This window comes from Lolium rigidum, chromosome 6 (genome assembly GCF_022539505.1).
Source record: "Lolium rigidum isolate FL_2022 chromosome 6, APGP_CSIRO_Lrig_0.1, whole genome shotgun sequence".
Taxonomy (NCBI): Eukaryota; Viridiplantae; Streptophyta; class Magnoliopsida; order Poales; family Poaceae; genus Lolium; species Lolium rigidum.
In genome coordinates, this window is record NC_061513.1 from 327,302,669 (window position 1) to 327,317,528 (window position 14,860).

Sequence of the window (14,860 nt, forward strand, 5' to 3'; positions counted from 1 at the left end):
CAGCAGACAGATCACATTGGCAAACCAGAAATTTCATCACAGTGGATTACTTGGATGAGCTGAGAACAAAATTCATTGCATTAACTGATACCTCTATACAAGCCTCATTGTCAAAGATTTAATGACATCTCTCTACCTACCATAATATTCAGCAGAATGGGAGTAATCTAAATATAGTGCATTAGGCCTTCCAACCCATAACAGTGGCAAAGGGGTAGAGCCAGGAGAAACTCCCCATAACTGCAAGTAAAGCATACAGGCATCCAATGTAAACTTCAGTTTACCTACTGTGCCTCCTCTGTATCTCGATTCTTCTTCTTCTTTTTCTTCTCCTTTTTCTTGTCGCTCTTCTCAACTTCAGCAGCTCCATCTGGTGCGCTATCTTGATCGACAACATCACTTCCTTGCTTGCTCTTCTTCTTTTTCTTCTTCTTCTCACTCTTCTCCTCATCAGACAGATCAACCTTCTCCTCCTTCACTGCCTCCAAACCAGCTGATCCTGGTTCTCCTTTATCTTTCTTTTTCTTCTTCTTCTTCTCGCTCTTCTCCCCTTCCACTGCATCTGCGGCCTCCTCCACTTTGATCTTCTTTGCAGACGTAGAAGCAGACACATCATCTCCAAAAATCTTCCTCTTGCGGCCTTCATCGGCAGCAACCTCCTTGCTCTTCTTCTTCTTCTTCTTCTTTTTCTTCTTTGTTACATCCACACTTGGGACATCATCCTGTTCCACCTTCACCTCCTCTGGCTCAGGAGCAGCAGCAGCAGCAATGCTAGCAATCACCGCATCGCCACCAGTAGGAAGCACGATGTTCCGGAGCCACTCAGCCGGGGCCTTCTCAGTTGGCTTCCCATGCTTATCAAGGAGGCCCTCAGCAATCATCTTTTTCTTCTTGAGCGCCATGGGGCCAAGTCCCCACTTCCTTGGGTACGTGTCTCTGTCCATCACCACCCTCTTGATCTTGGCTACAGCACCATGGTCACAGGTCGCCATAACAGCAGTGGGCATCTCTGCGATACCAATGGCGATGGCCTCCCCCTTTGTGGTCATGAGAACCACCTCCTCCCCAACATCAATGTCATTCTCAAACCTGAGCAGCCCAGGGATCATAAGCTTCGCACCGTAGCAGATAGCATTGACAGAGGAGTCCTTGACAACAAGCCTCTTGTAGCTGGTAAGAATTTTCTCCAGAGGCATCACCACACGCCTGATGTAAGACTCGTCCTTGTAGTTGTCGAGCGCCCACATGGCGTCCATCACATCGTGCATGGTCACCATGTTGTCCTGCTCCCCAAGGATGCCTGACCGGACGCGGCGCAGCTCCTGCATATGCGCGCCGACACCAAGAAGCAGCCCAAGGTGCACGCAGAGGGTCCGAACATAGGTGCCCGCCTCACAAGAGATCCAGAACACAGCGAGGTGGCGCTCCGGGTCGTGATGCAGGACCTTGCTCTCGTAGATGGTCCGGACCCTGAGCTGGCGCTTGACGGCCGAGATGAGCGGCGGGCGCTGGAACACGGCGCCGGTGAGCGACTCGAGCGCGCGCACCACGCGGGCCGTGTCCGGCACGGCGGCGTGGAAGCGGACGATGCCGACGTACTCCTTGCCGGCGCCCTGCTGCGACTTGACGAGGCGCGTGGCGCGGTCGACGCAGACGATGAGGTTGCCGGTGACCTTGGGGTCGAGCGTGCCGCTGTGGCCGGTCTTGTCGACGCGGAGGATGCGCTTGATCCAGGCGACCACCTCGTGGGAGGAGGGGTTGGAGGGCTTGTCGAGGTTGATGACGCCGTAGCGGAGGTGCTCGGCGAGGGGGCGCTTGAGCGGGGAGTGGCCGGAGGGCAGCGGGGTGTAGTGGCCGGTGCGGACGTTCAGGCGGTCGTAGTTCTTGAGGAGGAGCGGCCAGGTGGAGGTGTCCAGCGACGGTGCCACGGACTGCGGCTTGATCGTGTACCCATCGGTGTTAGCTTCGACCTGCTCTAGCGGCGGGGTGTCGGCGGCGGAGGGGGCGGAGGGGTCGGAGGCGGGCGGCGCGACGGCCGCTGGCGTGGAGGACATGGCGGCGGATGGCGGTTTGGGGATTAGGGCTTTTGCGGCGGCGGATGGAGGTTGCGGCGGCGTGGCGGCGTGAGAGTAAAAGAGACGGCTTTTAAGGGGAAGGGTTTATCGGACGCAGGAAGACGGTGGATCCTACCCAGCGTGGGCCGTAACGATGGGCTTTTATGATGGGCTGCCCAGTCCAAGCGATACATGGGTGGTGGACTGGTGGTAGGACTCTTTTAAGAGTACTACCTCTATCCCAAGCGACTTTTTTGTTTGAAAATTTAAATCAAGTAAAGTTTGACCAAATTTTTAGAAGAATCTATCCATAAATATGATAGCATCTCTCTGGAGACGGCGATACCGTTAAAGGAGCCTTGATGAACACAAGAACCCTCGCAATGATCTTTATTGCAAACTGATAAAATGCATCCCCGTTCCCAGAGGGGATGCTACACCACGATCACACGCGATAGTGTTTAGACTAAAATTCAACATGTTCTCTAAAGCCTAGACGCACCAACTCCTTATATGGAGGGGTGGTGCGCGCCGGTGATACGTCTCCGACGTATCGATAATTTCTTATGTTCCATGCCACATTATTGATGATATCTACGTATTTTATGCATACTTTATGTCATATTTATGCATTTTCCGGCACTAACCTATTAACGAGATGCCGAAGAGCCAGTTGCTGTTTTCTGCTGTTTTTGGTTTCAGAAATCCTAGTAAGAAAATATTCTCGGAATTGGACGAAATCAACGCCCAGGGTCCTATTTTTCCACGAAGCTTCCAGAAGACCGAGGGATAGACGAAGTGGGGCCACGAGGCGGCCACACACTAGGGCGGCGCGGCCTGGGCCTGGGCCGCGCCGGCCTGTTGTGTGGGGCCCTCGTGTGGCCCCCTGACCTGCCTTTCCGCCTACATATAGTCTTCGTCGCGAAACCCCTAGTACCGAGAGCCACGATACGGAAAACCTTCCAGAGACGCCGCCGCCGCCAATCCCATCTCGGGGGATTCAGGAGATCGCCTCCGGCACCCTGCCGGAGAGGGGAATCATCTCCCGGAGGACTCTTCACCGCCATGGTCGCCTCCGGAGTGATGAGTGAGTAGTTCACCCCTGGACTATGGGTCCATACCGGTAGCTAGATGGTCGTCTTCTCCTCATGTGCTTCATCGTCGGATCTTGTGAGCTGCCTAACATGATCAAGATCATCTATCTGTAATGCTATATGTTGTGTTTGTCGGGATCCGATGGATAGAGAATACTATGTTATGTTGATTATCAATCTATTACCTATGTGTTGTTTATGATCTTGCATGCTCTCCGTTATTAGTAGAGGCTCGGCCAAGTTTTTACTCTTAACTCCAAGAGGGAGTATTTATGCTCGATAGTGGGTTCATGCCTCCATTAAATGCGGGACGAGTGACGGAAAGTTCTAAGGTTGTGGATGTGTTGTTGCCACTAGGGATAAAACATTGATGCTATGTCCGAGGATGTAGTTATTGATTACATTACGCACCATACTTAATGCAATTGTCCGTTGTTTGCAACTTAATACTGGAAGGGGTTCGGATGATAACCTCGAAGGTGGACTTTTTAGGCATAGATGCATGCTTGGATAGCGGTCTATGTACTTTGTCGTAATGCCCAATTAAATCTCACTATATTCATCATATCATGTATGTGCATTGTCATGCTCTCTCTATTTGTCAATTGCCCATCTGTAATTTGTTCACCCAACATGCTTGTTTATCTTATGGGAGAGACACCTCTAGTGAGCTGTGGACCCCGGTCCATTCTTTTACATTGAATACAATCTACTTGCAATACTTGTTCTACTGTTTTACGCAAACAATCATCATCCACACTATACATCTAATCCTTTGTTACAGCAAGTCGGTGAGATTGACAACCTCACTGTTACGTTGGGGCAAAGTACTTTGGTTGTGTTGTGCAGGTTCCACGTTGGCGCCGGAATCTGCACTACATCCCGCTGCCATCAACCTTCAACGTGCTTCTTGGCTCATCCTGGTTCGATAAACCTTGGTTTCTTTCTGAGGGAAAACTTGCTGCTGTACGCATCACACCTTCCTCTTGGGGTTCCCAACGGACGTGTGCTTACACGCCATCAAGCATTTTTTCTGGCGTCGTTGCCGGGGAGATCAAGACACGCTGCAAGGGGAGTCTCCACAATCCAATCTCTTTACTTTGTTTTTGTCTTACTTTATTTTATTTACTTTCTTGTTTGCTGCACTAAAACAAAACACAAAAAAATTAGTTGCTAGCTTTACTTTATTTACTGTCTTGCTCTCTATATCGAAAACACAAAAAAAATTAGTTACTTGCATTTATTTTATCTAGTTTGCTTTATTTACTACTGCTAAAATGGGTACTCCTGAAAATACTAAGTTGTGTGACTTCACAACCACAAATAATAATGATTTCTTATGCACACCTATTTCTCCACCTGCTACTACAGCAGAATTCTTTGAAATTAAACCTGCTTTACTGAATCTTGTTATGCGAGAGCAATTTTCCAGTGTTAGTTCGATGATGTTGCTGCCCATCTCAATAATTTTGTTGAATTGTGTGAAATGCAAAAGTATAAAGATGTAGATGGTGACATTATAAAATTAAAATTGTTTCCTTTCTCATTAAGAGGAAGAGCTAAAGATTGGTTGCTATCTCTGCCTAAGAATAGTATTGATTCATGGACTAAATGCAAGGATGCTTTTATTGGTAGATATTATCCCCCTGCTAAAATTATATCTTTGAGGAGTAGCATAATGAATTTTAAACAATTGGATAATGAGCATGTTGCACAAGCTTGGGAAAGAATGAAATCTTTGGTTAAAAATTGCCCAACCCATGGATCGACTACTTGGATGATCATCCAAACCTTTTATGTAGGACTGAACTTTTCTTCGCGGAACCTATTGGATTCAGCTGCTGGAGGTACCTTTATGTCCATCACTCTTGGTGAAGCAACAAAGCTCCTTGATAATATGATGATCAATTACTCTGAATGGCACACGGAAAGAGCTCCACAAGGTAAGAAGGTAAATTCCGTCGAAGAAACCTCTTCCTTGAGTGATAAGATTGATGCTATTATGTCTATGCTTGTGAATGATAGGACTAATGTTGATCCTAATAATGTTCCTTTAGCTTCATTGGTTGCCCAAGAAGAACATGTTGATGTAAACTACATTAAAAATAATAATTTCAACAACAATGCTTATCGGAACAATTCTAGTAATAACTATAGGCCATATCCTTATAATAATAGTAATGGTTATGGTAATTCTTATGGGAATTCTTACAACAATAATAGGAACACACCCCCTGGACTTGAAGCCATGCTTAAAGAATTTATTAGTACACAAACTGCTTTTAACAAATCTGTTAAGGAAAAGCTCAATAAAATTGATATTCTCGCTTCTAAGGTTGATAGTCTTGCCTCTGATGTTGATCTTTTGAAATCGAAAGTTATGCCTAATAAGGATATTGAAAATAAAATTGTTACTACAGCAAATGCCATCCAAGTTAGAATTAATGAGAATATAAGATTGATGGCCGAATTGCATGCTAGGTGGGAAAGAGAAGAAAATGAAAAACTTGCTAAAGAGAATAATGTAGCTAAAGTTTGGACTATTACCACCACTAGTAATGTTAATGCTCCACATGTTGCTGCACCTCCTACTAATAATGGTAAAATAATTGGTGTTGGCAATGTTTCCACTTCTAATGCAAAGCTCGCAAAACTGCCGGAAACTGTTAAAACTGCTGAAATTGTCTGTGATAAAACTGCTAAAAAAATTTCCAACATTGGGGATGATGATCCCATTGCTTTAGATTATAATGGTTTGGATTTTGATGATTGCCACATCTCTGAAGTTATAAAGTTCTTACAAAAACTTGCTAAGAGTCCTAATGCTAGTGCTATAAACTTGGCTTTCACAAAACATATTACAAATGCTCTCATAAAAGCTAGAGAAGAGAAACTAGAACGTGAAGCTTCTATTCCTAGGAAGCTAGAGGATGGTTGGGAGTCCATCATTAAGATGAAGGTCAATGACTTTGATTATAATGCTTTATGTGATCTTGGTGCAAGTATTTCCGTTATGCCTGAGAAAATTTATAATATGCTTGACTTGCCACCATTGAAAAACTGTTATTTGGATGTTAATCTTGTTGATAATGCTATAAAGAAACCTTTGGGGAGAGTTGATAATGTTCGCATTACCGTTAACAATAACCTTGTCCCCGTTGATTTTGTTGTCTTGGATATTGAATGCAATGCATCTTGTCCCATTATATTGGGAAGACCTTTTCTTCGAACTGTTGGAGCTATCATTGATATGAAGGAAGGTAATATTAAATATCAATTTCCTCTCAAGAAAGGTATGGAACACTTCCCTAGAAAGAGAATGAAGTTACCTTTTGATTCTATTATTAGAACAAGTTATGATGTCGATGCTTCATCTCTTGATAACACTTGATACACACTTTCTGCGTCTAGCTGAAAGGCGTTAAAGAAAAGCGCTTATGGGAGATAACCCATGTTTTTACTACAGTATTTTTGTTTTATATTTGAGTCTTGGAAGTTGTTTACTACTGTAGCAATCTCTCCTTATCTTAGTTTTGTGCATTGTTGTACCAAGTAAAGTCGTTGATAGTAAGGTTCATACTAGATTTGGATTACTGCGCAAAAACAGATTTCTTTGCTGTCACGAATTTCGACCTGCCTCTTTGTAGGTAGCTCAGAAAAATTTGCCAATTTACGTGCGTGATCCTCAGATATGTATGCAACTTTCATTAAATTTGAGAATTTTCATTTGAGCAAGTCTGGTGCCTCAATAAAATCCGTCTTTACGGACTGTTCTATTTTGACAGATTCTGCCTTTTATTTCGCATTGCCTCTTTTGCTATGATGGATGAATTTCTTTGTTCCATTAATGTCCAGTAGCTTTGTGCAATGTCCAAAAGTGTTAAGAATGATTATGTCACCTCTGAACATGTGAATTTTTATTGTGCACTAACCCTCTAATGAGTTGTTTCGAGTTTGGTGTGGAGGAAGTTTTCAAGGATCAAGAGAGGGAGATGATACAATATGATCCAGGAGAGTGAAAGCTCTAAGCTTGGGGATGCCCCGGTGGTTCACCCCTGCATATTTTAAGAAGACTCAAGCGTCTAAGCTTGGGGATGCCCAAAGCATCCCCTTCTTCATCGACAACATTATCAGGTTCCTCCCCTGAAACTATATTTTTATTCCATCACATCTTATGTGCTTTGCTTGGAGCGTCGGTTTTTTGTTTTGTTTCTGTTTGAATAAAATGGATCCTAGCATTCATTGTGTGGGAGAGAGACATGCTCCGTTGTTGCATATGGACAAATATGTCCTTAGGCTTTACTCATAGTATTCATGACGAAGGTTGAATCTTCTTCGTTAAATTGTTATATGGTTGGAATTGGGAAATGCTACATGTAGTAATTCTAAAATGTCTTGAATAATTTGATACTTGGCAATTGTTGTGCTCATGTTTAAGCTCTTGCATCATATACTTTGCACCTATTAATGAAGAAACACATAGAGCTTGCTAAAATTTGGTTGCATATTTGGTCTCTCTAAGGTCTAGATAATTTCTAGTATTGAGTTTTGAACAACAAGGAAGACGGTGTAGAGTCTTATAATGTTTACAATATGTCTTTTTTGTGAGTTTTGCTGCACCGGTTCATCCTTGTGTTTGTTTCAAATAACCTTGCTAGCCTAAACCTTGTATCGAGAGGGAATACTTCTCATGCATCCAAAATCCTTGAGCCAACCACTATGCCATTTGTCTCCACCATACCTACCTACTACATGGTATTTCTCCGCCATTCCAAAGTAAATTGCTTGAGTGCTACCTTTAAAATTTCCATTCTTTACCTTTGCAATATATAGCTCATGGGACAAATAGCTTAAAAACTATATTATGGTATTGAATATGTACTTATGCACTTTATCTCTTATTAAGTTGCTTGTTGTGCGATAACCATGTTCCTGGGGACGCCATCAACTACTCTTTGTTGAATATCATGTGAGTTGCTATGCATGTCCGTCTTGTCCGAAGTAAGGGAGATTTACCACTCATTTAATGGTTAGAGCATGCATATTGTTAGAGAAGAACATTGGGCCGCTAACTAAAGCCATGAATCATGGTGGAAGTTTCGATTTTGGACATATATCCTCAATCTCATATGAGAACATTAATTGTTGCTACATGCTTATGCATTAAAGAAGAGTCCATTATCTGTTGTCTATGTTGTCCCGATATGGATGTCTAAGTTGAGAATAATCAAAAGCGAGAAATCCAATGCGAACTTTCTCCTTAGACCTTTGTACAAGCGGCATAGAGGTACCCCTTTGTGACACTTGGTTAAAACATGTGTATTGCGATAATCCCGGTAATCCAAGCTAATTAGGACAAGGTGCGGGCACTATTAGTATACTATGCATGAGGCTTGCAACTTGTAAGATATAATTTACATGATACATATGCTTTATTACTACCGTTGACAAAATTGTTTCTTGTTTTCAAAACCAAAGCTCTAGCACAAATATAGCAATCAATGCTTCCCTCTGCGAAGGGCCTTTCTTTTACTTTTATGTTGAGTTAGTTCACCTATTTCTCTCCACCTCAAGAAGCAAACACTTGTGTGAACTGTGCATTGATTCCTACATACTTGTATATTGCACTTGTTATATTACTTTACATTGACAATATCCATGAGATATACATGTTACAAGTTGAAAGCAACCGCTGAAACTTAATCTTCCTTTGTGTTGCTTCAATACATTTACTTTGATTTATTGCTTTATGAGTTAACTCTTATGCAAGACTTATTGATGCTTGTCTTGAAAGTATTATTCATGAAAAGTCTTTGCTTTATGATTCAGTTGTTTACTCATGTCATTACCATTGTTTTGATCGCTGCATTCATTACATATGCTTACAATAGTATGATCAAGGTTAGGATGGCATGTCACTCCGAAATTATCTTTGTTATCGTTTACTCGCTCGGGACGAGCGTAAACTAAGCTTGGGGATGCTGATACGTCTCCGACGTATCGATAATTTCTTATGTTCCATGCCACATTATTGATGATATCTACATGTTTTATACATACTTTATGTCATATTTATGCATTTTCCGGCACTAACCTATTAACGAGATGCCGAAGAGCCAGTTGTTGTTTTCTGCTATTTTTGGTTTCAGAAATCCTAGTAAGAAAATATTCTCGGAATTGGACGAAATCAACGCCCAGGGTCCTATTTTTGCACGAAGCTTCCAGAAGACCGAGGGATAGACGAAGTGGGGCCACGAGGCGGCCACACACTAGGGCGGCGCGGCCTGGGCCTAGGCCGCGCCGGCCTGTTGTGTGGGGCCCTCGTGTGGCCCCCTGACCTGCCTTTCCGCCTACATATAGTCTTCGTCGCGAAACCCCCAGTACCGAGAGCCACGATACGGAAAACCTTCGAGAGACGCCGCCGCCGCCAATCCCATCTCGGGGGATTCAGGAGATCGCCTCCGGCACCCTGCCGGAGAGGGGAATCATCTCCCGGAGGACTCTTCACCGCCATGGTCGGCTCCGGAGTGATGAGTGAGTAGTTCACCCCTGGACTATGGGTCCATAGCAGTAGCTAGATGGTCGTCTTCTCCTCATGTGCTTCATCGTCGGATCTTGTGAGCTGCCTAACATGATCAAGATCATCTATCTGTAATGCTATATGTTGTGTTTGTCGGGATCCGATGGATAGAGAATACTATGTTATGTTGATTATCAATCTATTACCTATGTGTTGTTTATGATCTTGCATGCTCTTTGTTATTAGTAGAGGCTCGGCCAAGTTTTTACTCTTAACTCCAAGAGGGAGTATTTATGCTCGATAGTGGGTTCATGCCTCCATTAAATGCGGGACGATGTGACGGAAAGTTCTAAGGTTGTGGATGTGCTTGTTGCCACTAGGGATAAAACATTGATGCTATGTCCGAGGATGTAGTTATTGATTACATTACGCACCATACTTAATGCAATTGTCCGTTGTTTGCAACTTAATACCGGAAGGGGTTCGGATGATAACTCCGAAGGTGGACTTTTTAGGCATAGATGCATGCTGGATAGCGGTCTATGTACTTTGTCGTAATGCCCAATTAAATCTCACTATATTCATCATATCATGTATGTGCATTGTCATGCTCTCTCTATTTGTCAATTGTCCGACTGTAATTTGTTCACCCAACATGCTGTTTATCTTATGGGAGAGACACCTCTAGTGAACTGTGGACCCCGGTCCATTCTTTTACATTGAATACAATCTATCGCAATACTTGTTCTACTTGTTTTCCGCAAACAATCATCATCCATACTATACATCTAATCCTTTGTTACGAGCAAGCCGGTGAGATTGACAACCTCACCGTTACGTTGGGGCAAAGTACTTTGGTTGTGTTGTGCGGGTTCCACGTTGGCGCCGGAATCCCCGGTGTTGCGCCGCACTACATCCCGCTGCCATCAACCTTCAACGTGCTTCTTGGCTCCTCCTGGTTCGATAAACTTTGGTTTCTTTCTGAGGGAAAACTTGTTGCTGTACGCATCACACCTTCCTCTTGGGGTTCCCAACGGACGTGTGCTTACACGCCATCAGCCGGTAATGGGCTTGACTTAATTTGGTTGGATAGGCACAAACCAGGACTCACAAATAAAAACGCTAAGTGGCCCACAACATGAACTGGCTAATAAAATGACATAGACCCTAATATAAGTTGTTGACACAACGTTAGACTTAATCCTCACATATTGTAGGTCGTCCTAGCATGTCAATCTTCGATGGAATATCACCTAGCTTGGTGGGGTCCTAAAATTAGGCTTCACCCCAGCCTTCATGCCCATATCAGGTGAGTTCCAAGCAGGTTGTATTTTCTTCATATCTAGGCATGCATGGTTGAGCTTATAGAATGCCAATCACTGTAGTCATTTGGGTGAGCATATTGTGTAAGACATCTCAATTCATACACGCGCATGGCAATACCTCTCTGTCGAGGATTCGTCAACCGACCCCTTAACTTTCGTCAAAGAAGCACAAACCAGCAAAATGTCTTTTTGAAGACTGCTAAGGCAATGAAGAGAAGACAATGACTCCCCTGATTTTAGATCTTAACACAATATGCAATATAGCCATTGCATTTTGAATGAAACAATCTGACAACCAGATCATCGATGTGGATTAAGGCTCTACCTGAACTACTTGTGAGAACTCCAAACACATGGGTCCAGGGAGATCCATTTGGGTAGAGGAAACTATTAGAGAAATCACACAAATCTAGACTCAAAACAGACCTGGTTTGTTGTATAGTATAATTTAGTCGGCACAAGACAAGCCCGAATAAATAAACAAAACATATTATACTAAACAATTTTAGTTCTTTAAAACTCCCCGTCACTAAATCTTAATAGTTCTTAATATATGTGCACCATTTACCATACAATTGTTAGATGTTAGTTCTTAGTAGTTGTCTCTACATCTTAATAGTTAAAACATTTTATGAATTTGCATATTACGTGAATATTTTTTTAAGTAATTTGTATCACGTTGGTCATTTTTTATCTCTGGTATGAATCTTTTTAAACCTCTCAAAACTTTATTTTAAACTGTATGGATATGTTTTTCTCATACGAACTTTTTTGCCCTCATGTGAATTATTTAACTATACGAGATTGTTTTTCCTCAAGCGTCTATAAATCTATTTATGAATATCATTTTTAATACTTCCTCCGATTTATATTACTTGATACTAATATAGATGTATCTAGATACATTTTAGTTGCAGATATATCTATTATAGCATCAAGTAATATGGATCGGAGGAAGTATGTAATTTCAGAGATTAACTAATAAAAAAGAAAATTGTTCTTAAATGGGCCTTACAGATGCGGCCCATTTCAAAAACACTTTAGGCATCCGCGCCCTAAGGAGCGCTATAGGCGTCATATAGGAGCCCCGCGTTTCTTGGGCGAACCGGCAAAGCCGACCAGCCCACTCCCAAACGGATATACGGCGTCCTCCCGTCGAAAAATAAACAAATCCCGCAAAACCCTACCGAGCACGGCCACCCTCTCGCCCCCTCCACGCAAAGCGCTGGCGTGGTGCCTCGGCGGCGCGAGCAGCAGTCTGTTTTTAAACCGTTCAAGTACGTTCAAGGTGGAATTCCCGGTCAAGTAACATAATTTTTTAAACCGTTCAACTGTTTTATAAATGTTCAAGACAAAAATCATTAAAGGTGAAATCCGTTGAAGGCGGGAATCCGTTCAGGTGAAACCGTTCATGCATGGAGGGAAATCGTTCATATATAAATTCTTAGGGGTGGAAAACCGTTCAAGGCGGAAATCCGTTAAAGGAGGAATTCCGTTCAAGTACGTTCAAGGCGGAAATCCGTTCACGTAACATAAATGTTTAAACCATTTAACTTTTAATAAACTCTCAAGGAGAAAATCCGTTAAAGGTGGAATTCGTTAAAGTTGGAATCCATTCAAGGTGAAAATCGTTCATGGAGGGAAACCGTTCATATATATTTAGGGTTCAAAAATGATGTTTCAATTTATGTTCAAGGCAAAAATACGTTGAAGGTGGAATCAGTTCAAGGCGGAAATCCGTTCTAGATGGAACTCCGTTCAAGTACACTAAAGGCAGAAATCCGTTCAAGGTGAAATTCCCGTTCAAGTAACATAAATGTTTAAACCGTTCACCTCTTTTTATAAATTTTCAAGGCAAAATATCCGTTCAAGGTGTAATCCGTTCATGATGGAAAACCGTTCATAAATGTTTAAGGTTCAAAACATTTTTCTCAACATTCAGAAATGTTTAACCATGGAATATGTTCTTTTCCATAAATGTTCAAGGCGGAAATCCGTTCAAGATGGGATTCGGTTCAAGTACCTATTAAATGTTCAGGGCGAAAATCGTTCATGGATGGAAACCATTCATAAATGTTTAAGGTTCAAAAAAATTGTTTTCAATATTAAAAAATGTTCAACCATGGAATTTTTGTTCTTTTTCATAAATGTTCAAGGCGAAAATCGTTCATGGAGGGAAAGTGTTCTTATACGTTTAAGGTTCAAAACATCTTTTCAAAATTCAGAAATGTTCAACCATGGATTTTATACTTTGTTGTATAAAAGCATGCTTTACATTAACTTTCAATTTTTTTTGCTTATCCACAGAATCATATTCAACTAAAAATAGTTCTTATGTCCAAGGCAACACTTTGTAATATGTATCTTTTACAAAGTGTTTGTTACAGGCTTTTGTAATCTCTTTGAAGTTGTACTCTGAAGTTGCTGAATGTTTAACAGTAGTTTCATTTACCCTTTGGAAAATCATGCGGGAAGCCTGTTTTATACTGTTTTATATGGTGAAGCATGTATGTACTTTTTTATACTGCACAAAATATTCCTACTTCGCGCGTTCGAATACAGATAACGAAATGAGAAAAGTTAAGTCATGCAAAAATGGTCACGTTGTATCGTGTGGGGGAACTAGCTCAGGCAAAATCGGGAGACACTGTTTCACATTGTAAACATTTTTTTAGAGAGTTTCACGTTGTAAACAGATCGTGCGGGAACAGGTACTACACATTAGCAGCGCTAAAATGGGCCGAGCCCATCAAACCCGATCGCTCGAAAAAGGGTATGCGGAGGCACTCGTCCGCTCCCTAGGAGCCAGGACCAGGACCAGCCCACTCCAAAACGGATATACGGCATCCTCCTGACGAAAAAAAAAAACAAATCCCGCAAAACCCTACCGAGCACGGCCACGCTCGCTCTCGCCCCCTCCACGCAAAGCGCCGGCGCGGTGCCTTGGCGGCGCGAGCAGCAGTCCGACCAGCATCGTGTGACTTGTATGCGCGCGCGAGCTGTTACTATAGTCTGCTACTATGCATGTATGCTTCCCATCTGGCGCACGGGTATGAATAATCCATGGTTAAACGAGAATTACCCTTCCCACATATCCATACGTTTTTTGTGGGCAATTTTTTCGTATCCATACCCCACCCAACCACTGCGGGTATATGTTTAGACATGGGTAATGGGTACAAAGTGCCAGGCTTATTTCCCGATCAACACAATTCTTCATATTTCTCATGAAGAAAAAACTTTAAGCATCACATTAGATATCAACCGATTAAAAAAAGAAGTCACAATTGAAAGCCATTGAAACCTCATCCTTACCCATGCAACTAAACTCAGAAGAAATGCTCAGTGAACAATCATCTTGTCCATGATTGCAGCCAAGTTGATGCTTAACTGGTTTGCAATCTCTACTTGTACTTAATTTCCAGCTAACTATACATTTCATGAAAGACAACTGTATGCAAGAAGGAGATAGAATTCACCCCTGAAAACAGAAGATGATACCATCAGACATCACATGAATGACACCAAAGGCCGGTCACCGATATAACTATATTACTTGAATCTTAAAAGCAAAAAGTGCATTCCTTACATAGGCCTTGAAAACAGTTGGTTTCGGTTTGTTCGTGAGGGTGAGTGACAGAGACCAATAGGGGGTGGGAGTAAGATCTCTCCCAGGCCTCGTCTCCGCCTGCCAATCACAATATGTTTGAGTTTGATGGGTTCCAAGTAGGTTATATTTGTATTCCTATTTGGGAGGGTTGAACTGATAGAATGCCACTCATTGTAGTCATTTGAGTGAGCATATTGCGAAAGACCTCTCAATTCATATGCATGGGTGATGCCTCTTAGTTGCGGCTTCGTCAACCA

At 42.5% G+C, this 14,860-nt stretch overlaps 1 protein-coding gene across 1 annotated transcript; it reads right to left on the bottom strand.

Annotated features, from left to right (window-relative positions):
• Nucleotides 1-284: 284 nt before the first annotated feature.
• LOC124664750 (H/ACA ribonucleoprotein complex subunit 4-like) lies at nt 285-2,054 on the bottom strand. The gene has a single exon (XM_047202196.1). It carries the CDS (start codon nt 2,052-2,054, stop codon nt 285-287), a length of 1,770 nt encoding a protein of 589 aa, XP_047058152.1.
• Nucleotides 2,055-14,860: the final 12,806 nt, after the last annotated feature.

Bases quoted from the DNA above. Each gene is read 5' to 3' on its own strand.
- LOC124664750 (XM_047202196.1), bottom strand. From the start codon at position 2,054: ATGTCCTCCACGCCAGCGGCCGTCGCGCCGCCCGCCTCCGACCCCTCC.